This window comes from Bos javanicus, chromosome 16 (assembly GCF_032452875.1).
Source record: "Bos javanicus breed banteng chromosome 16, ARS-OSU_banteng_1.0, whole genome shotgun sequence".
Taxonomy (NCBI): domain Eukaryota; kingdom Metazoa; phylum Chordata; class Mammalia; order Artiodactyla; family Bovidae; genus Bos; species Bos javanicus.
The window spans coordinates 35,688,477-35,709,515 of record NC_083883.1 but is presented as its reverse complement, the minus strand read 5'-3'; the positions used below and the strand labels follow the sequence as shown (position 1 = coordinate 35,709,515).

Below are 21,039 nucleotides of genomic sequence, written 5' to 3'. Positions count from 1 at the left end.
ATGCTTTGAAGACGGAAGGAGGTGCCACAAGTCAAAGAATGTAGGCTGCTGCTGAAACTAGAAAAGGCAACAAAACAGATTTCCCCTGAAGCTTCTAGAAGGAACATAGCCCTGTTAGATTCATTTCAGAAATATGGTCTCCAGAACTGTAAGATAACAAATGTGTATTATTCTAAACCATTGAGATTGTCATACTTTGTTACAGCAACAGAAAAAAAAAACAGAGAAGGGGTTATAGTTAATTTCAATTTCAACCTCCTAGGCAAGGTCTAGGCATCACTTTTGTTGTTGTTAATCTCCCTATGTGATTCCTCCTCACTTGCGGTCAGAGTTTAAAAGTAGTAAACTAGGAGGGTGAAGGAGATGGTAAAATATTCTGACACCAAAGGAATGGCCTGTCTTCACTAAGTAGCTCTACTAATACAGAAAATTCAAGATTATAGAATAAGGGATATAACATTTTGATACAGGACCAAACAACAAAGAAATATTAACCAGAGCTGTCAGACTATGCACACTTCAGCAGAGTGTCCGAAGAATCTGTTGAAGCCAAGCTTGGACATACGCCATTTTTTATTAGTATTCACTTATATATCTTGTGTTTTGTTTGCTTTGTTGTTTTCTAAGTTTGTTTTTAGTCAAATTAATTATAAATTTTTTAAATGCAGATAAAACTTATACTTTTTATAATCTAATTTAAACGAATTCTTGGATTCATTTATTGTGGAAGATATAATGTTGGTCACAAAATCCTGGTTATTTTTATTTCATAATATCCTGAAATCCCATCTGCTATTTGGCCCAGTGTTGAAGCCAAGTCCGCCCAACCTTCTGGGTGTGGCTAGGATATTTTGGGTGATATCCTAGCACCTTTTAGGATGACATAATTAGATTTATTCCAAGCTAGCAGATTTTACTCCTACCAAGTTGGGAACACCTGAGAATAAATATCAGTGGTCATCCAGACAGAAAATCAATATAGAAACATTAGACTCGAATGGTATTAGATCATATAGACTTAATATATACATACTTCATCCCATCCCAAATCAGCAGAATACACATTCTTCTCAAGTGTACATGGAACATTCACCAGGATAGATCACCTGTAAGGTCACAAAAAAAAGTATCAGTAAATTCAAGAAGACTGAAATCACATCCAGCAATCTCTCTGTCCACAACAGTATGAAACTAGAAATCAATCAAAAGAAAAAAAAACACACACAAAAATGTGGAGACTAAACAACATGCTACTGGACAGTGAGTAACAATGAATGAGTCATCAAAGAATAAAAGGAGAAATTTTACAAATATATAGAGAAAATTAACACAGAAATAGGACATATCAAAATTTATAAATGCAGCAAAAGTGGTTCTAAGAGGAAAGTTTGTAGCAGCACAGGATACCTCAAAAAACAAGAAAAATCCCAGATAATTTAATTTTACCCCTAAAAGAACTAGGAAAAAAAAAAAAAGAGCAAACAAAGCCCAAATTAGAAGAAAGTAAATAATAAACATCAAAGTGGAAATAAATGAAAGAGACTAAAGTATCGGTGAAACTAAGACCTAGTTCTTTGAAAAGAACCTTTACCTAGACTAACCAAGAAAGAGGCCTTAAATAAATAAAATGAGAAATTAAAGAGTGGACGTTACAACTGATAACCACAGAAATATGGAGGATGATACCCGACTATTACGAAAAATTATACACCAACAAAGTGGGCAGTACACAAGAACTGGATACATTGCTAGAAACATACTATCTTACGAGATTGAGGCATGAAGCAATAGAAAATCTGAATAGACCAATTACTGTAACAAGATTGAAACTATAATTAAAAACTCCCAACAAACAGAAGCCCAGGAACAAATGATTTCACTGGTATTAATAAATTCCATAAAACATTCAAAAAAATTAATACCTATCTTTTTAAAACTCTTCTAAAACACTGAAGAGGAAGGAACCCTTCCAAACACATTTTACAAAATCAGTATTAACCCAACACAAACACTAGACAAAGGCAATCCAAAAAAGGAAATTATAGGCTAATATCCTTCATAAACATGTATTGTTTTATACATAGAAAATTCTAAATACTCCACAAAAAAACTGCTAAAATAAATTCAGTCAAGTTTCAGTTTAAAATAATCAACACACAGGTTTTTAGCATTCCTATACACTGATAAAAAACTATCAAAAAGAGAAACAAAAAAATAATAATCCCATTTATAGTTACATCAAAAACAATAAAATATCTAGGAATAAATTTAACCAGGGACATAAAAGACCTGTATGCAGAAAACTATAAGGCACTGATGAAAGAAATTAAAGAAGACCCAAATAAATGTAAAGATATTCCATGTTCATGGCAGAGGATCTGAATAGACATTTTCCCAAATAAAATATAACATGTCAAACAAGCACATGAAAAGATGTTCAAGCACATATAGGTAAATAGATATATATTTAAATATAAATATTAATATATACAGGTATATATATATATATATATATATATATACCTACATTTATAGGTGTATATATACATAACTCATTCAACTCAACATAAAAAAAGAAATCCAAACAATACAAAAGCAGAGGATATGAATAGACATTTTCCCAAAGAAGATATAAAATGTCAAACAAGCACATGAAAAGACGTTCAAGGATACTTATTATTACAGAAATGCAAACCAAAACCACGACAAATCACCTCACTTCTGTTAGAATGCCTATTATCAAAATGGGGAACACATGTATACCTGTGGCAGATTCATTCTGATATTTGGCAAAACTAATACAATTATGTAAAGTTTAAAAAAAAAAAAAGACAAATACTGGAGAGAATGTGGGAGAAAAAGGAAGCTTTTACACTATTGGTGCAGCCACTATGAAAAATAGTATGCAGATTTCTCAAAAAATTAAAACTAGAAATATCACATGACCCAGCAATTCCACTTCTGGGTATTTATCCAAGGAATCTGAAAACACTAATTAGAAAATTGTATGCAACCCTATGGAGAAGGCAATGGCAACCCACTCCAGTACTCTTGCCCGGAAAATCCCATGGACGGTAGAGCCTAGTAGGCTGCAGTCTATGGGGTCGCTAAGAGTTGGACATGACTGAGCGACTTCACTTTCATGCATTGGAGAAGGAAATGGCAACCCTCTCCAGTGTTCTTACCTGGAGAAACCCAGGGACGGTGGAGCCTGGTGGGCTGCTATCTATGGGGTCACACAGTGTCGGACACGACTGAAGGGACTTAGCAGCATGCACCCCTATGTTCATTACGGCATTATTTACAACAGTTAGGATGTGAAAACAACCCAAGTGTCTACTGATGGGTGAATGGATGAAGAAGATGTGCTATGTACCCAGTTGTCCAGGTACGTCTGAATTTCAGATACACGTGGAAATTTTTCTAGAATGTTTCAAATATTGCATTAGGCATACTTGTATTAAAAAAATGTATCTGTTTACCTGAAATTCAAATGTAACTGGGCCTATATTATTATCTGGTAAATCTGGGGGACAAAGTCAAATAAAATAGTATGAGAAGTGTCAAGGCAGAGGTCATCACAGGATATTTGGGCACATGTCAGGAAAGACTTCAGAGAGCTGATAAGACAACTGAATTTTAAGCTGATAATTGTGTGGTCTGTGCCACTCATTTCAGAATTATTAACACATCATCATGATTTGTGATTTCACTTTTTGATGAATATATGTTTTGTGTACAGAAACTTGCTTAAAGACAGTAACCAGTTCTTTGTGTTCCCCATATCACCTAGTACGGACAGGCACACATAAGGCATGCATTGATATTATGGAAATACCCAAACTTTCTGGCCAACCCAATAGTAAGTAACTGCATGAATTGATTCAAATGGTTTTACCTTCTCAAAGTGTAAAAATATTCTGTTTAGGAAATCATTGTTAACTGATTATTTTCTTCTTTAGTTTTTAAACACTATAGCCAAGAGTCCTGTCTAGAACCTTTGGAGTCAAATTAGTAATAAAGATATGGGTTGTTCGTGGGGCAGTAACCTGTTAAGTCTCATGATGCAGTGGGCATATTTTTGATGTTTGGGCTCCTTTCTAAGGCCCACCCTCCCCCCTCCCCACCCACATTTAGATCCCTTTTCCACTTACTACAGTTTGGAACTGTTCCCCCCACTTCCACTACAGGCAGCTCCAAGCTGATCCAGAGTGAGGTCTACTGCTGTACAAGGTGTTGGAACCACAGAGGAAGATCGTTTTTCTGACCTCCTCTCCTAGCCTGAGGTATTAAGACTAGACCTGGGGGAGGCAGCCACGTTCCCACTTAGCATATTTTCCCCAAGTGGCATCTTTCCAACAATTTATAAGGTAGTATGTTGACATGATAGATGTTAGATTCATCATGAAAAGACTTTAAAAAGAAGTATGAGGAAAAACATGCAGAGTGGGCAGTCAAAATGGGAGCCTTTTTAAAATCACTTTTCCTCCTTTAACTCCTTAAATTGAGTCTGAATTTATCATTCATGCCCATCCCTGGGCCAAGAGTATATTCTGTGGTCTAACCTAAGGTTCTTTCCAATTTCTTTTTCTGCAATATTCCTAAGAAGACAGTAATCAGGTCCAGAGTATCATGAGGACTCGAAGTTTCACCCCATGTGGCTGCCAAAATAAAAAATGTCTTTAAAGTCTATGCACCATAACCCATTTTCATGACTGCTTGGTTAGTTTCTCCAGGCCAAAGATAAAGCAGGACACCAGGTAAGGTGGTTAGGACAGACTTCAGTCAGTAATATATTGCAATAAGTAAAAGTGTCAATCATGAAGTGAACTCACCCTGGATTTGTACAGAAGTGACTGGGCAGTTTCAAGAGAAAATACGGGTGTGTGTGCGTGGTGACTCAGTAGAGTCAGGGAGTGAAAAATAAAAAAGAATGGGAAGGAGAACTGACCTGAGACTGCTAAGCAGAATTTATGGACGTTAACCTCCTCCCTTCTTAGAGACGCTGGGGATAGAGATCTTGTCTTTGGATGTTAACGGGAACAAATGCTGAATTCTTTTGGTAGCCTTGAGCTTTCTCAGTTAGGCACTTCAAGTGGGGCTGGGGTGACCCAAGGGATGTGGTGGTAGTTGTTCAGCTGCTAAGTCGGGTTCCACTCTTTTGCGACCCCATAGACTGTAGCCTGGTGGGCTGCAGTCCATGGGGTCGCGAAGAGTCGGACACGACTGAGCGACTTCTCTTTCACTTTTCACTTTCATGCCATTGGAGAAGGAAATGGCAACGCACTCCAGTGTTCTTGCCTGGAGAATCCCAGGGTCGGGGGAGCCTGGTAGGCTGCCGTCTATGGGGTCGCACAGAATCGGGCACAACTGAAGCGACAGCAGCAGCAGACTGTAGCCCGCCAGACTCCTCTGTCCATGGATTTTCCAGCAATAATACTGGAGAGGGTTGCCATTTCCTTCTCCAGGGGATCTTCCCGACCTAGGGATGGAACCCGTGTCTCCTGCACTGGCAAGCAGATTCTTCACCACTGAGCCACCAGGGAAGCCCCAAGGATGTGGACTTGATGTTACAAACTATGTTACTATTCAAGTCTTTATAGAGCAAGGTTGAGTCTTAGTTGAGAAGAGGGCAGAGGAGCCCGTCCAGTTAGTTTAAGTAAAGACTCTCTGTCACTTATCAATTAAATTACTTAGTAAGCGCTTCCTCCACTTCTGGAAGTCTACAGGAAGGGTCCAAAGAATGTATACCTCAAGTTGCACTTTCTGTGTTCCTGGAACCACGTGCAGCGCCTGTTAAGAGCCAGGGTAAGCAGCACAACACAAGCACTAGGGACAATTCCAGCCAGGACCCTTTTTAAGTTTGGAAACCTCAACATAAACACAGGGCGGCGTTCTCCCAGCTTCAGCGCCTGGACCTGAGGCCGCAATTGGGAGAGATCCACGACTCCATCAGCCTGCGAAAGGAGCTCAACGAGCGTTCCTGGAGCCATGCCCTGTGAGGCAGCTTAGCCAGCTCCGCTCACCCTCCATAAGGACGCTTCGGAGTCCAGGGGCTGACTGCGGTGGCGGATACAGGTATCCAGGTGGCCAGGACCTGGTGACTCAGGCAGGAAGCGAGGAGCCGTGGGAAGCGGAGCAGACGTCGCAGAGGAGGTGACGTCACTTCTGGGCGGAGTCTCGGGCCATCCCGCGCAAATTGAAAAGTCCGGCCCTCCGTGCTGCGCTGCGTCCCTGCTTCTAGCTTTTGGCGCAGCTGGCTGGCGCGCTGCGGCACAGGTGAGTGCGGGCCGTGGCCTTGGGCTTCTGAGTCCGCACCTGGCTGCCATCGGACGGACGGGAGAAGAGGGACCTCCCCGGGAAGCAAGCGGAGCCAGCTGTGCAGAACACGCGGTAGATCCGGGCTGGTCCCCGCCCCTGCCCTTGGATATCCCAGGTCTTAGGGGCAGAAGAGGAGCATCTGGCAAGTTACTAGACCCTGCAGCGGCCCTGGGAGACGGTGCGGGGGTATATGGGCCAGGGGAGGGCGCTCAGCCAGACCAGGGCTGCGGTTTGGCTGACTGAAGGAGGGTCCTTTCGTTTTCCTGAAGAAGCTACCAGGGCAGGCTTACCTGCAAGCTCCCACCTTCCAAATGCTTGACAAGTATATTCTTCATGTTGTGCAGGCCAAAGGAACGTGTCTTCTGGAAAGGGCGTGTGGGCCCCCCTTCCAGTCCGTGAGAGAGGCTGGAGCGATGACGTTGTGCCGTCAGTACTGCCGGGTGCCGCGGGCGGTCCCCTGAGGACGCTTTGTGCCTAAAACCCCCGATCTCCTCCATTGTTTCATCGTGCTAAAGAGGAAACATTTAGGAGAAACTTGTAAGTTTCACGAAATATATGTATTGTGTCGGGCTTCCCTGGTAGCTCAGTGGTAAAGAATCCGCCTTGGGGATTCCCAGGTGGCGCTAGTGGTAAAGAACCCGCCTGTGCAGGAGACAAGAGATGAGAGTTCGATCACTGGGTGGGGAAGTCTGGCAGCCTACGGTCCATGGGGTCGCAAAAGAGTCGGACACGGCTTGGCGACTAAGCACCAGCATATACTATGTCAATTTTCCTCAGAAGAAGAAAACTCTTTTTAGGAACCTCTGAGAGGTCGGAGACTAATTGTTTTTCATAAATTGTGGTGTGAGGACCTCCTGCATCCAAATGACCTGCCTTGTTTAAAATGCATAATTCCCACCTCACTCGAGGACTAATGAATCATAGTCCCTAGGAGTGGAATTTAGACTGTAGGAAGAACTGAAATTTGAAAACTGCTGTACTAGACTATCAGAACTTTGATACAGGGTATCATCAGCGTGAGTCTGTCTTTTGATCTTGTACATTCTTCTTTTCCTCCCAGACTTAATACCTCTTGTGAGAGATTTATTTTAGGAAATGCTAAGTAACTGCTCAGTTTTTGTCACGGGGTTTGGAGGAGGGGACAGTAATTGCTAGGGAAAGGATTGGCAGCTACAGGTTTCTGTATAGAAAGGAGGCTTGGGGCTGCAACTTGGATGGAAGATGGTGGAAAGCTAAAACATTTTTCTCGAAACTAATTGGACAGTAGGTGCAGTTTCTCCTTATTTGGGGATAGTTTTCAGAGAGTCTGATGGAGTTGCCCCTGGGCACCACCACTGCTTATTAACAGAATGTTGGTTTCTTGGAATAAAGCATTCTGATGGTGGTAAATTTCAGTCCTAAAAAAGTACAGCTTTAGTTCTAGAATTGTTTATTTTTCAGTTGAAATGTCTTATGAAGTATTTTGCATGTTATTTCATATAATGCCTGTGCAGATGCAGGTGATATCATAGCATACACAGTTTTATAGATGTTATAAAACAATGCCTTTTTGGAGAGAAGACAGACTCATACTTTTTTAGTACCTTCTACCTGCTTTGTTCAGTGTTAAGGGCTTAGAGTAAACATGATTCCAAATGGGAAAGCACTTTAGAAAGAAAAAACACTAAGGAACTATCAAGTGGCATTAGATTAGGATACTAGACTATGGAGGTTGTTTGACAGAGAGGGGCCCACTTAAAATATTAAAGAGCAGTGATTCTCAAATATCTGAACAATAACAGTTGCTATATCAATTTCCAAGCTCTTTTCTTTATTTTTCCAAAACTGCAGTAAATATATTTTGCTTTAAATTTTGCTGTTTTCCCTTTCTCTTTTTATATCATATAGTTAACTTGGCACTATGGGGATACACGGATTGCTGCAATTTATCAAAGAAGCTTCTGAACCTATCCACATAAGGAAGTATAAAGGGCAGGTGGTAGCTGTGGATACATATTGCTGGCTTCACAAAGGAGCTGTTGCTTGTGCAGAAAAGCTAGCCAAAGGTGAACCTACTGAAAAGTAAGTTTGGATCTTATATTAATTCTTTGCCAGTTAAGAATGAGACTTACAATGACCTTTTTTCAGAAATGAGTCATTTTTATTCAGTGCAGGGTTTATTAAGAAGTGAGAATATACGCTTTAGAATATTGCCAAGGAACATTTCCCTCTTTCATGTAGGTCTAGTTTCCATTCTTTCTAATAAGCCAGAGTATTAGGACACTAATGGACAAAGGCCAAAGACTCTCTTCTTTTTTCTATTATCTAAGATACAACTTTTTAACAATATTCTAAAAATCCATGGTGATTTCACAATTCATAGGCAACACATTTGCTAAGCCCTGTTAGCCAAACAAGGCAGTTGTTTCTAAGGGACATGGTGTTCTCATTCCCTTTTACTTCACTTGGGGCCAAAAATTGTGGCCATCCTGATATCCAGTCATAACTCTGTGCCTTCATTTGAGGCAGGACAAATGCCTTCTTTATTTTTTAAATAGAAACACTAGAAAAACAAGCAAGCATAGTTTTTAGACAGAGATTTTCCACAGGGATTTGGACACTATTATGTATTTTCTTTTCTGCAATGCATACTTTATCTCCTAGAGTAAAGGCTCACAGATCTTAGTCTGATGTACTTAAGCACAAAGGACATTAATGATCCTTTTTGTTTACAGAAAATGGAGGAGGGGGTGGGGATGGACAGCAATAGAGAAATCATTATTGAAAAGTAGCTGTGTGTTTGGGGCTTTCAGGCCTATCAAGTTAATTTGACCAAAAGTGGAGAGTCTGGGCATTTCAGCCACTCTCAACTCTTGTAATCATTTTTGGAAAGTGATTTGTTTTCTACCACTGAATTTGAATGGGACGACAGAGGATGAGATTGTTGGATGGCATCACCGACTCAATGGACATGAGTTTGAGTAAGCTCAGGGAGCTGGTGATGAACAGGGAAGCCTGGCGTGCTGCAGTCCATGGGGTCGCAAAGAGTCGGACATGACTGAGTGAACTGAACTGAATTTGAGCAGTAGCAGTAATAGTTCAAAACTGCAAGTTTTTCAGTGCTGCCTTCAGTGTTTCTTTTAATTCTCTTCCCTAGGAGGAGAACTTTATCTCCTATTTATTGGTATTTGTTAAGGGTTCTAATATTTTTGAGTAACTGGAAGAGCTATCCAGAGTGCAGGGGATATCTTTTATTACCAGATGAACTCCACAGGTCCGGCCTCTGGCAACCACAAGCCTGTAGTCTAGATCGCCTCCTTTGTTGACGATCAGCTGTCCAGAGGTGTGTGAGTTTATTCTTGCGCTGTGTATTTTATTCCATTCATCTCTGTGCCTGTTTTTGTGCTGATACTGTGTTGTTTTGATTACTATAGCTTTGCAGTATTGTGTGAAGTCCGGGAAGTTAAGCAGGAGCCTCTTGCTTTGGTTTTTTTTCCCTCAAGATTGCTTTGGCAATTCTAGGTCTTTTATGGTTCCATTTAAGTTTTAGGATTATTTACTCTAGTTTTGGGGGAAATGTCATTGGTATTTTCATAGATATTGCATTAAATCCATAGGTTGCTTTGGGTCATATGCCATTTTAACAATATTAATTCTTCCAATCAAAGAGCATGGGATATCTTTCCATTCTTTGAGTCATCTTCAGTTTCCTTTTAATGTTTTATACTTCTCAGCATATGTCTTTCACCTCTTTGGTGAGATTTATTCCTAAGTGTTTCAAAAGGGATTGTTTGTTTTCATTCCCTTTCTGCCATTTCATTGTTAATATATAAGAACACAACTGATTTTGTATGTTAATCTTGTATCCTGCTACCTTGCTAAGTTCGTTTATCAGTTCCCCTGGTTTATGTATGGAGACTTCAGGGTTTTCTATTCATAGTATCATGTCTTCACTACCAATTTAAATACATTTTATTTCTTTTTCTTATCTGATTGCTGTGGATAAGACTTCCAGTATTATGTTGAAGAGAAGTGGTGAGAGAGGATATCCTTGTTTTGTTTCAGATTTTAGTGGGAAGGCTTTGAGCTTTCACTGTTGAGTATTATATTCACTGTGGGTTTGTCATAAATAACTTTTTATTATGTTGAGATATGTTCCCTCTATACCCACTTTCATAAGGGTTTTTATCATGAATGGATGTTGAATTTTGTCAGATATTTTTTCTGTGTCTATTGAGATGATCATGTGGTTTTTGTCTTTTCTTTTGTTGATGTGATGTATCACCTTGTTTGATATACATGTGTTGAACCATCCTTGTGACCCTGGAATGACTCTACACATAGTAATTTTAATTGTCTTGCCAGAATAAAAATCTAAATGCAATACATGATTCTTGTTTGCATCCTGCACTGGGGGAAAACTGTAGCAGAGCTGTGCTACAGTCAACTTACATGAGCTTCCTATACACCATCTTCTCCCAGTTCAGCATTTAATGAGCCTACGTTAGTAGTTTATCCACCATTGTAGAATACGCATGTCAAGGCAATTGACAAACGCTACAAATCAGGCACCCCTTTCCCCAGAACTGGTTGTTGCACATTTATTAGGTCACCACTGGTTATAACCTTACTGAGACAATTGGATAAATCTTAATATAGACTGTATATTAGATAATATTATATTACTATTAGATTTCTTCGGTATAATAATGGTGTTGTTGGAGAAATCAGGTATTCTACTGTTCTTTTAACTTTTCAATAGATTTGAAATTTCTCAAAGCAAAAGAAAACGGGTGGGAGGGTGGAGAGGTAAAAAGATTAGATTTAGAATAATGCAATGTCAGAACTTTAGGAATGTAAAAGTCTTAAATCTACACCTGAAGAAAACATATAGCCAGTAGCCCATTAGGATCCAAGGCAGGATTTGAATCCAAGTCTAAATTAGAGTTTATATTTCTTAATTATTTTTCTTCATTTTCATAGGTATGTAGGATTTTGTATGAAATTGGTAAATATGTTACTATCTCATGGGATCAAGCCTATCCTGGTATTTGATGGATGTACTTTACCTTCTAAAAAGGAAGTGGAAAAGTCTAGAAGAGAGTAAGTGATACCTTAATGTAATTATTTAAGGTTTGACATTGTGGTCTCTATGATACTAATTTCTCTTTTGTTTTAGTTTGTCAAGGCTTGTTTTAAACTCGTACCTAAATGGATTTCCTTAAATGTTCCATGTATGCTGGAAAGGAAAGTATTCCTCAGTTATTGAGTGGATAGTTTTATGTCTGTCCAGTAAATCAAGCTTATTGGTTGTAGTATTCAAATCTTCCATATCCTTATTGATTTTTTGAATGTTTTTTTAAATGTGTGTCTACTTAATCCTACTTAATAAGCTTCCCTGGTAGCTCAGCTGGTAAACAATCTACCTGCAAAGCAGGAGACCCCAGTACGATTCCTGGGTCAGGAAGATCCCCTGGAAAAGGGATAGACTACCCACTCCGGTATTCTTGGGCTTCCCTGGTGACTCAGACAGTAAAGAATCCGCCTGCAATGCAGGAGACCTGGGGTCAATCCCTGGGTTGGGAAGATCCCCTGGAGAAGGGAATAGCTACCCACTCCAGTATTCTGGCCTGGAGAATTCCATAAACAGAGGAGCCTGACTGGCTGTAGTGGAGGCACAAAGATTCAGACACAACTGAGCAACTTTCACTTTACTTAATCTATCAATTACTAAGAAAAGTATGTTAAAATTTCACTATAATAGTGGAATTGTCAGTTCCCTTGTAGTTCTGTCCATTTTTTTTCCTGCTTTGTTTGTTTTGAAGCTATTTTATCGGTAGCATTCAGGTTTAGAATTTGTTATTTTTTTGGCATATAAGAACAATATGCACTGACTTTTTAAATTTCTGTGCTTTTTTGTTCTAAAGTCTATTATGTCTGATGTTAATATAGCCATAACAATTTTCTTTTGTATGTTTCTAATTTCTTTTTCTGTTGACTTTTACTATGTCATTGGTTTTAAGTTTGTCTTTTATAAAGAATACATCACTGTAATTTTTTTTAATCGATTCTGTCAGTCTTTGTCATTTTTAAAACTGTAGTTTTATTCTTTTTACCTTGATCTTAATTACTAATATATACTTCCTACCTTGTTTGATTTCTGGGTTGATTGTTTTTTCCACTCTTATTGTTGTCCCTTATTTCTAGTTGAAAAGTGATGTACTCTATTTTTATTCTTTTAGTAGTTTTAATTGAAATTGTATCTCATATTTAACTCAACAGAATCCAGTATTTTTACAGTAGACTTTAAAAAGGATTTCTGTATTTTCTTTTAAGAATTTTAGTGAAGCATTTTAGTGAAGCGTCTGTTCTACTACTTTCATCGATTCTTGTTTTTATCCTCTGTTGGTTTTTAGGAGTCATTATGCTGTACAGGAGACACCACTGGGCGTAGTTGTTAAAGCTAGTGTGAGTCAGCCCCAAATAGAAGTAAACCTCACTAAGTGGGGTTGGTAAATTGTACCTTTATAATGGAAAGTTAGTTTTAATGGTATAAAAGCCGTGACTTACATTTTCTTAACGTGTCTTCATTACTTCACTTTCTTTTGACATGTAGCAGTGCTGTGAGAAAGTCTGATGATTAGCTTGTGCATATGGGCACTGTAAATCCGTGTTCTTTTTGTCTACAAGCCCAAAAGATCTGGGTTTGCATAGTCAAGGAACAGGTGTGCACGTTCATATGAGTCAAGCATTTTTTATTTCAGAAAAAATTCTTGAATACAATTCAAGGGTATAATATTGTAATATTTTGAGTCCTCTTCTCACTTTTTTTTTTTTTTTTAATCTTGCAGAAGACGACAAGCCAATCTCCTTAAGGGAAAGCAGCTTCTTCGTGAAGGGAAGGTCTCAGAAGCCAGAGAATGTTTCATACGGTCTATTAATATCACACATACTATGGCCCACAACGTAATTAAAGTGAGCTAAATAAGAAGCTAAAGTAACAGATTACACGGTTCATTTAGGTTAATGGGAGAGCAAGGAGGTGAAGGGAGGAGGATTATTCTGGGTCTAACCTTTAGGAAAGCTGGTTGTCAGAGGAAGAAGAGAAGAATATCTAGGTAGAAGAGAGGAGTCCAGCAATTTCCAAAGAAGAAATCCTGAGGAACAAACAGCTCAGCTCTCACTTTCTAGATGAGTCACTTACATAGATAAATGTTTTCTGCAGAGACAGAAGGAATAAATTCCTAGAGGTTCAATCCCACCCCACTCTCATAATCTTCAACACTTACTCTTGAGTGTCTGTCAGAGATCTCTTGAAGTCAACTGGCCAGCTCAGGAGATTTGCAGCAGATCAGTTCCACTTGACCTGCTTCTTAGAAGCTTCTTTCCTTATTACCTATTACCATAAATCTTAGTGTTAGCACACCCACAGTCACAGCCCATACAATCCCTTTTCAGGTCTGTGTTCAAACTATTTGATAAACAAATAGGAAGATAGATAGTTGTAGAGTCTGTTAGTTTCATCAGTTCAGTGTCAGGCTTGTGTTCTGCGGTAAGAGATTGTGGGGAACAAGTGACTTGTGTTCTTTAGAGCACAATCATTCTTAAGATGGTAGATTTCTATAATTTGAAAAATTGAGTTTGCAGCTTGTATCCCCCCACCCCTGCCAAATGTATAGCAATATTTCTTTTTCTCTAATTCATACATTGATTTTTAAAAAAGATTTATTAGCAGCTATATGATTCAATATATAGGACTACATATAGCTCAATATGCCATCAAATTTGGAAAACTCAGCAGTGGCCACAGGACTGGAAAAGGTCAGTTTTCATTCCAATCCCAAAGAAAGGCAATGCCAAAGAATGCCCAAACTACCGCACAATTGCACTCACCTCACATGCTAGTAAAGTAATGCTCAAAGTTCTCCAAGCCAGGCTTCAGCAATATGTGAACCGTGAACTTCCAGATGTTCAAGCTGCTTGTAGAAAAGGCAGAGGAACCAGAGATCAAATTACCAACATCTGCTGGATCATGGAAAAAGCAAGAGAGTTCCAGAAAAACATCTATTTCTGCTTTATTGACTATGCCAAAGCCTTTGACTGTGTGGATCACAATAAACTGTAGAAAATTCTGAAAGAGATGGGAATACCAGACCACCTGACCTGCCTCTTGAGAAACCTATATGCAGGTCAGGAAGGAACAGTTAGAACTGGCCATGGAACAACAGACTGGTTCCAAATAGGAAAAGGAGTATGTCAAGGCTGTATATTGTCACCCTGCTTATTTAACTTATATGCAGAGTACATCATGAGAAACGCTGGGCTGGAAAAAGCACAAGCTGGAATCAAGATTGCCGGGAGAAATATCAATAACCTCAGATATGCAGATGACACCACCCTTATGGCAGAAAGTGAAGAGGAACTCAAAAGCCTCTTGATGAAAGTGAAAGTGGAGAGTGAAAAAGTTGGCTTAAAGCTCAACATTCAGAAAACGAAGATCATGGCATCTGGTCCCATCACTTCATGGCAAATAGATGGAGAAACAGTGTCATAGTTTATTTTTGTGGGGCTCCAAAATCACTGCAGATGGTGACTGCAGCCATGAAATGAAAAGACGCTTACTCCTTGGAAGGAAAATTATGACCAACTTGGATAGCATATTGAAAAGCAGAGACATTACTTTGCCAACAAAGGTTGGTCTAGTCAAGGCTATGGTTTTCCCTGTGGTCATGTATGGATGTGAGAGTTGGACTGTGAAGAAGGCTGAGCGCCAAAGAATTGATGCTTTTGAACTGTGGTGTTGGAGAAGACTCTTGAGAGTCCCTTGGACTGCAAGGAGATCCAACCAGTCCATTCTAAAGGAGATCAGCCCTGGGTGTTCTTTGGAAGGAATGATGCTAACGCTGAAACTCTAGTACTTTGGCCACCTCATGCGAAGAGTTGACTCATTGGAAAATACTCTGAAGCTAGGAGGGATTGGGGGCAGAAGGAGAAGGGGACGATAGAGGATGAGATGGCTGGATGGCATCACCAACTCGATGGACGTGAGTTTGGGTGAACTCTGGGAGTTGGTGATGGACAGGGAGGCCTGGCGTGCTGCGATTCATGGGGTTGCAAAGAGTCGGACACGACTGAGTGACTAAACTGAACTAATAGTTCAATATTTAGGACTAAAAGTAGAAACCTGTACTTCAAATGAAATAATACTAGCATGTATTCAATACATGTTGAGGCTGGTGATAAATTGGTTTGATACAGGAAGTTGTTCAGTGCTTTCCAGATGCTGTTCTTGAGACTGACTCATCCTTTCTCACAGGCTGCTCGGTCTCAGGGAGTAGATTGTCTTGTGGCCCCATATGAAGCGGATGCGCAGCTGGCCTATCTTAACAAGGCTGGCATTGTACAAGCTGTGATTACGGAGGACTCTGATCTCCTTGCTTTTGGCTGTAAAAAGGTACCTAACATAAATAAAGGTGCTGAAGTTTTTATCTTATATAATACCTGCAACTAATATCTACTTGTGATGTTAATAATAATTTTATTTAAAATGGGAAGAAAGGTTTTGCTGCTTGACATTTGTATAATCTGAATGATTTTTCAGATTAAGCCCTTAAAGTTAGAGGATTTTGTTGTTTTCTCTAAATTCTGTAGTGGTATGTAGCCTTATTTTTTAAAAACGATTACTTATATGCTTTATAGTTCTCAATTAGATTAGATGAATAAGCTAACTTATCTACTAATGAGATGCTTTGCAGTTTTTTAAAATTATGTATAAAACTTTAATGGAAATTTTTATTATGATATTAAGATACAAAACTATACGTTGATCTCATTTTTGTTAATATCTATTTTATATTATCTATTTCATAAATGACTAGAAGGATCTGTGAAAAGGTTGATGCTGGGTAATAGTGATAGATAAGACATTTGGGGCAATTTCTGTTTTCTTCCTGAATTTCTGTTTTCCAAATTTTCTACAAGTAACATGTATTACTTTAAGACTAAGCAAAGGGTTACTTTAATATGTAAAAGTGGAGGGTAAGGAGAAGATGCTTTTTGTAAGAATTGCTGTTTGACATGATAACCCGGTAGTGCAGGTAGGGAGTAGGTGCAGAAAGAGCCTTCTTTACACCAGAGGCTAAACGATCGAGTGCTGGCATATGACTTTGTCCAGCCATGGCCTGTGTTTCAATTTAACTTATTTGCAAATTTCACAATAATTACCTGGCCTACGTATCTGTCTGCTCACGTATGATAAAGAACAGGAAAGATTTCTTAGAAATGCTGCAGTGGATTAGATGATGAAAAATAAAAATGACTCTTACAGGTGTTCACAGTTTCCCTTCCTCTTGAAGGTTATTTTAAAAATGGACCAGTTTGGAAATGGACTAGAAGTTGATCAGGCTCGTCTGGGAATGTGCAAACAGCTTGGGGATGTGTTCACAGAAGAGAAGTTCCGTTACATGTGCATTCTTTCAGGCTGTGACTATCTTTCATCACTGCGTGGAATTGGATTAGCCAAGGCCTGCAAACTACTAAGACTAGCCAACAATCCAGATATTTTAAAGGTAAGAGTGATTTACCAACTCTTGTGTTCAGTTTCTAAGCAATTCTTAAGTAATAGTTGAATCAATCAGAATGTGGATCTTAAATATTCTATTATATCCATAACCAATATTGTGTCATTGAAAGGAGAAATGATTAAAACACTACAGCTTTGCTTTCAGCAGCAGATGAATCCTGTTTTCAGCAGTTGACAGAAGATTAGTAGTAGTTTTTTGAAAATGAAGACTAATATAAAGAAACTTCAGGATAAGATATTCTAGGGTTGAATTAATGTTAAAATGCACGATTTTTTTTTTGTTTCTGTCCTATTACTCTGTAGTAACGGTTCTCAAAGTTTTTGGTCTCACAGGATCCCTTTACACTCTTAAAAACTCTTTGTGACAATTATTTTTGTTTATATGGGTTATAGCTATTGAAATTTACTGAGTCAGAAATTGAAAGAGAAGAATTTTAATGTTTATTAATTCACTTAAAATTAACAATAATTAATGCATTGCATTTTAACATTGATATCGTATTTTTATGAGAAGTAGTCTTCTAAAAAAATGAAAGTTATGAGAGGAATTGCACATTTATGTAAATCTCTTTAACATGGCTTAATAAAATATAGCCAGATTCTTACTTCTTCATACAATTTAAGGAAGTGTCATGTATTTTCTAAAGAAACTCTGAGACCTCATTACATCACTGCTGTATAGATTCTCTGATGTCTTTTCCTTAAAAAATGAAGTAGATTATTCCTACCCTCACTGTACCTTGGGTATTTCTCTTAAGCCCTTAGAGTTTGCAGAGCAGAATTTCCAAGATTATAAAATGTGAGTCCTCAGGGCCAAGGGTGGTGTACTGAAGTAGACAGATCTCAAGGTTGGGAGATAGTAGCAGATTTTGAAATAGAGCAACATGTACTAACTAGCCTGTGACTTCAGGATCACTTCAGGTCTCTGGGTCTTCTCTTCTTCATCTCTTCCAGCTTTAATCATCCATGACTCTAATAGAAGTTAAAATGTTGACTTCTTTTTTGAAATATGATCTACAAATATTTGTGGGGTTTTTTGTTTGTTTTTTTTTTTTAATTCTCAGGTAATTGTGTGTTTTGTTTTTGCTTTCTGGATGAAAGAGACTTTGAAGGCGAAGAACATATCTTTGAATTTTAAGTCATGATGTGTTTACCGGTTGAGGTTTTTAATGTAGCTGTATGATGGCCTAGACGGGTGGGTTGGGGTGAATGGGAGAAAGGTCCAAGAAGGAGGAGATATGTATACATGTGGCTGATTCACTTCATTGTACAGCAGAAACTAACACAACATTGTGAAGCAATTATTCCACTCCCCCCCCCCCAAAAAAGCAATTGATTTTTCTATCCCTCCTCATCCTTCTCTAATGTAAAGTGATGGATCTTGGGAATAATACTTCCCCTATTCTTTATCTTCAGGTATTAAATAACTCATAAATATATTTATACTCATTATTAGGTCGTCAGGAAAATTGGACATTATCTCAAGATGAACATAACAGTACCAGAAGATTACATCAAAGGATTTATTCGGGCCAACAATACCTTCCTCTATCAGCTAGTTTTTGATCCCATCAAAAGGAAACTCATCCCTCTGAATGCCTATGAAGATGATGTTGATCCCAAAACACTAAGCTATGCTGGGCAGTATCCTTTCTGAACCAGAATGGTAGAACTTTGCACTCCTTCCATATCTTTGTGGTGGTATTTTTAGCTAGACATTCAGTCAAAAGCTGGCAAATTGTTTTTGGCTTTCTTTTTTTTTATATAGTGGAATCTTTATTTTGTTAAATTTAATTATCATGTGAGTTAAAAATTTAGAGTAACTATTTGTTTATAAACCTGAAGCTCATCCATTATAACTTGCTAATTACTTAGGTTGATTTGACAGAAACATGTACAGTCAGTCACTTAAAGTACATACTCCAGAGGTGGCACTGAAGAGAACCACTCATGGTAAGCAAGCTCAGTTAATCAGGAAGAACGCTTTGGTCATGTGAGTACACCAGTTGAGGATGCTGTCCACAGAGCCACTGGCCACGTACATACAGGGTGATGTGGAGCTGTGAGTCACCCGGGCAGGGCTTTCCTCTCCATCTCCCTTGACAGGGAATAACTGATGCCGTGGGGCTTTGCTTCAGAAAATCGCCAACTCCTGCTGTGACTAGTAAACTATCATGTGGTTTCAGCGAAGCCAAATGTGGAAAGGAAGTAGGGTCCTTTGAAGTCATAAACCTGAAGGTTTTCTCTGACAATAGACCATACTTTGCTGTCTTAATACAGTATTGTTTGTCTTGTTGTTAGTAAAATTGTTTTTCCTTAATCTTACCAACCTAGGTATGTTGATGATTCTATAGCTCTTCAAATAGCACTTGGGAATAAAGATATAAATACTCTCGAGCAGATTGATCACTACAATCCAGACACTGCCATGGTAACATATTAAAGACTTCTTTCTAAAAGCATGTTTTGTTATTGCTTAGGAACTAATAGTAAAGGCAAATCTTCACTTAGTAAACATCTTTTAAACATTTCTACATGCAAGCACCGTACAGAGTGTTGATTGAAAACAACTCAATTCTAGAGAAAATATGTCTCTTAGAACCAATGGGTATATTGGTTAATTTTCTTAAAAAGTGACCACAAAATATAAGACCTTTATACTTGAACATTTTTTTTGAATATACCAAGTGCTTAGTGCCTTTTTCTCATCTCACCCAATCCCACCTCTAGCATTTGGCATTGTTGAAGACTCAAATCTAGAAATACCTCTCGGGAGTAAAAACTTTTTTTTCTCTCAATCACAGTTTAGCAGTACTTACCGAGTACCTCTGCTGTATGTCATTCAGTCCTTTCCTGTTTTCTTCTACTTTTTCCCAATAGTATGTCTCTTGTGATGTATGCTCCCATCGTTCTCTCTTTTCTGTTCATATTTCCAGATTCTGTTCTCTCTTATGTTCAAATTTATTCCTTAATAAGTTCTTACGACTCTAATTGGAGAAGGAAATAGCAGCCCACTCCAGTATTCTTGCCTGGAGAATGCTATGGACAGAGGAGCTTGACAGGCTACAGTCCATGGGGTCACAAGAATTGGACACGACTTAGCAACTAAACCACCACCACCTTGACTCTAATTATCTCATTTTATGCAGAGAACTTGCACATCTTTAACAGTCTCTAATCTGTGTACCAGCCACAATAATTGTAAATGTCTCCTGTGTCTACATAAGTACTTTCTTATAACCTTAAATCTATCTACAATAAAAAGCAAACTCTATTTCTTATCAGCTTCTTTTTATAACCTTTATTCTTTTTAGCACTTATTACACCATAAATTCGGAGAAGGCAATGGCACCCCACTCCAATACTCTTGCCTGGAAAATCCCGTGGACGGAGGAGCCTGGTGGGCTGCAGTCCCTGGAGTCAGTAAGGGTCGGACACAACTGAGCGACATCACTTTCACTTTTCACTTTCATGCATTGGAGAAGGAAATGGCAACCAACTCCAGTGTTCTTGCCTGGAGAATCCCAGGGACGGGGGAGCCTGGTGGGCTGCCGTCTGTGGGGTCGCACAGAGTCGGACACGACTGAAGCGACTTAGCAGCAGCAGCAACACCATAAATTATGTCTCAACCGTTTATTTTCTGATTCTTTCCAATAGACTGTAATCTTCATAAAGGCAGGATTTTGTGATATTCATTGCCATATTTTATTTACCATTTTTTGTAATGAATGAATGTCAGTTACATGATCTCTATTATTCTCTCAGACTATAAAATTTGGAATTTAATTTTTTTTAATTGAAGTATTGTTAACTTACAATATTATATGATTGACCCTTGAATAATATGGCTTTGAACTGTACACATCCACTTATTCATGGATGTTTTTCGATAGTAAATACTACAGTACTACAAAATCCCATGGACGGAGGAGCCTGGTGGGCTGCAGTCCAGGGGGTCGCTGAGAGTCGGGCACGACTGAGCGACTTGACTTTCACTTTCCACTTTCATGCATTGGAGAAGGAAATGGCAACCCACTCCAGTATTCTTGCCTGGAGAGTCCCAGGGACGGGGGAGCCTAGTGGGCTGCTGTCTACAGGGTCGCACAGAGTCGGACACGACTGAAGCGACTTAGTAGCAGCAGCAGCACACCATCCAT

At 38.9% G+C, this 21,039-nt stretch overlaps 1 protein-coding gene across 1 annotated transcript in view; it reads left to right on the top strand.

Annotated features, from left to right (window-relative positions):
- The first annotated feature begins 6,767 nt into the window (after positions 1-6,767).
- EXO1 (exonuclease 1) overlaps positions 6,768-21,039 on the top strand; it is a 48,479-nt gene continuing 34,207 nt past the window's right edge. Inside the window, exons 1-8 of the mRNA XM_061382522.1 lie at positions 6,768-6,858; positions 8,209-8,382; positions 11,284-11,403; positions 13,152-13,275; positions 15,617-15,754; positions 16,656-16,868; positions 18,339-18,526; positions 19,217-19,313. Of these exons, the coding sequence (XP_061238506.1) occupies positions 8,222-8,382; positions 11,284-11,403; positions 13,152-13,275; positions 15,617-15,754; positions 16,656-16,868; positions 18,339-18,526; positions 19,217-19,313 (1,041 nt within the window). The 5' untranslated portion in view covers positions 6,768-6,858; positions 8,209-8,221. The remainder of the gene's footprint in view (positions 6,859-8,208; positions 8,383-11,283; positions 11,404-13,151; positions 13,276-15,616; positions 15,755-16,655; positions 16,869-18,338; positions 18,527-19,216; positions 19,314-21,039) is intronic.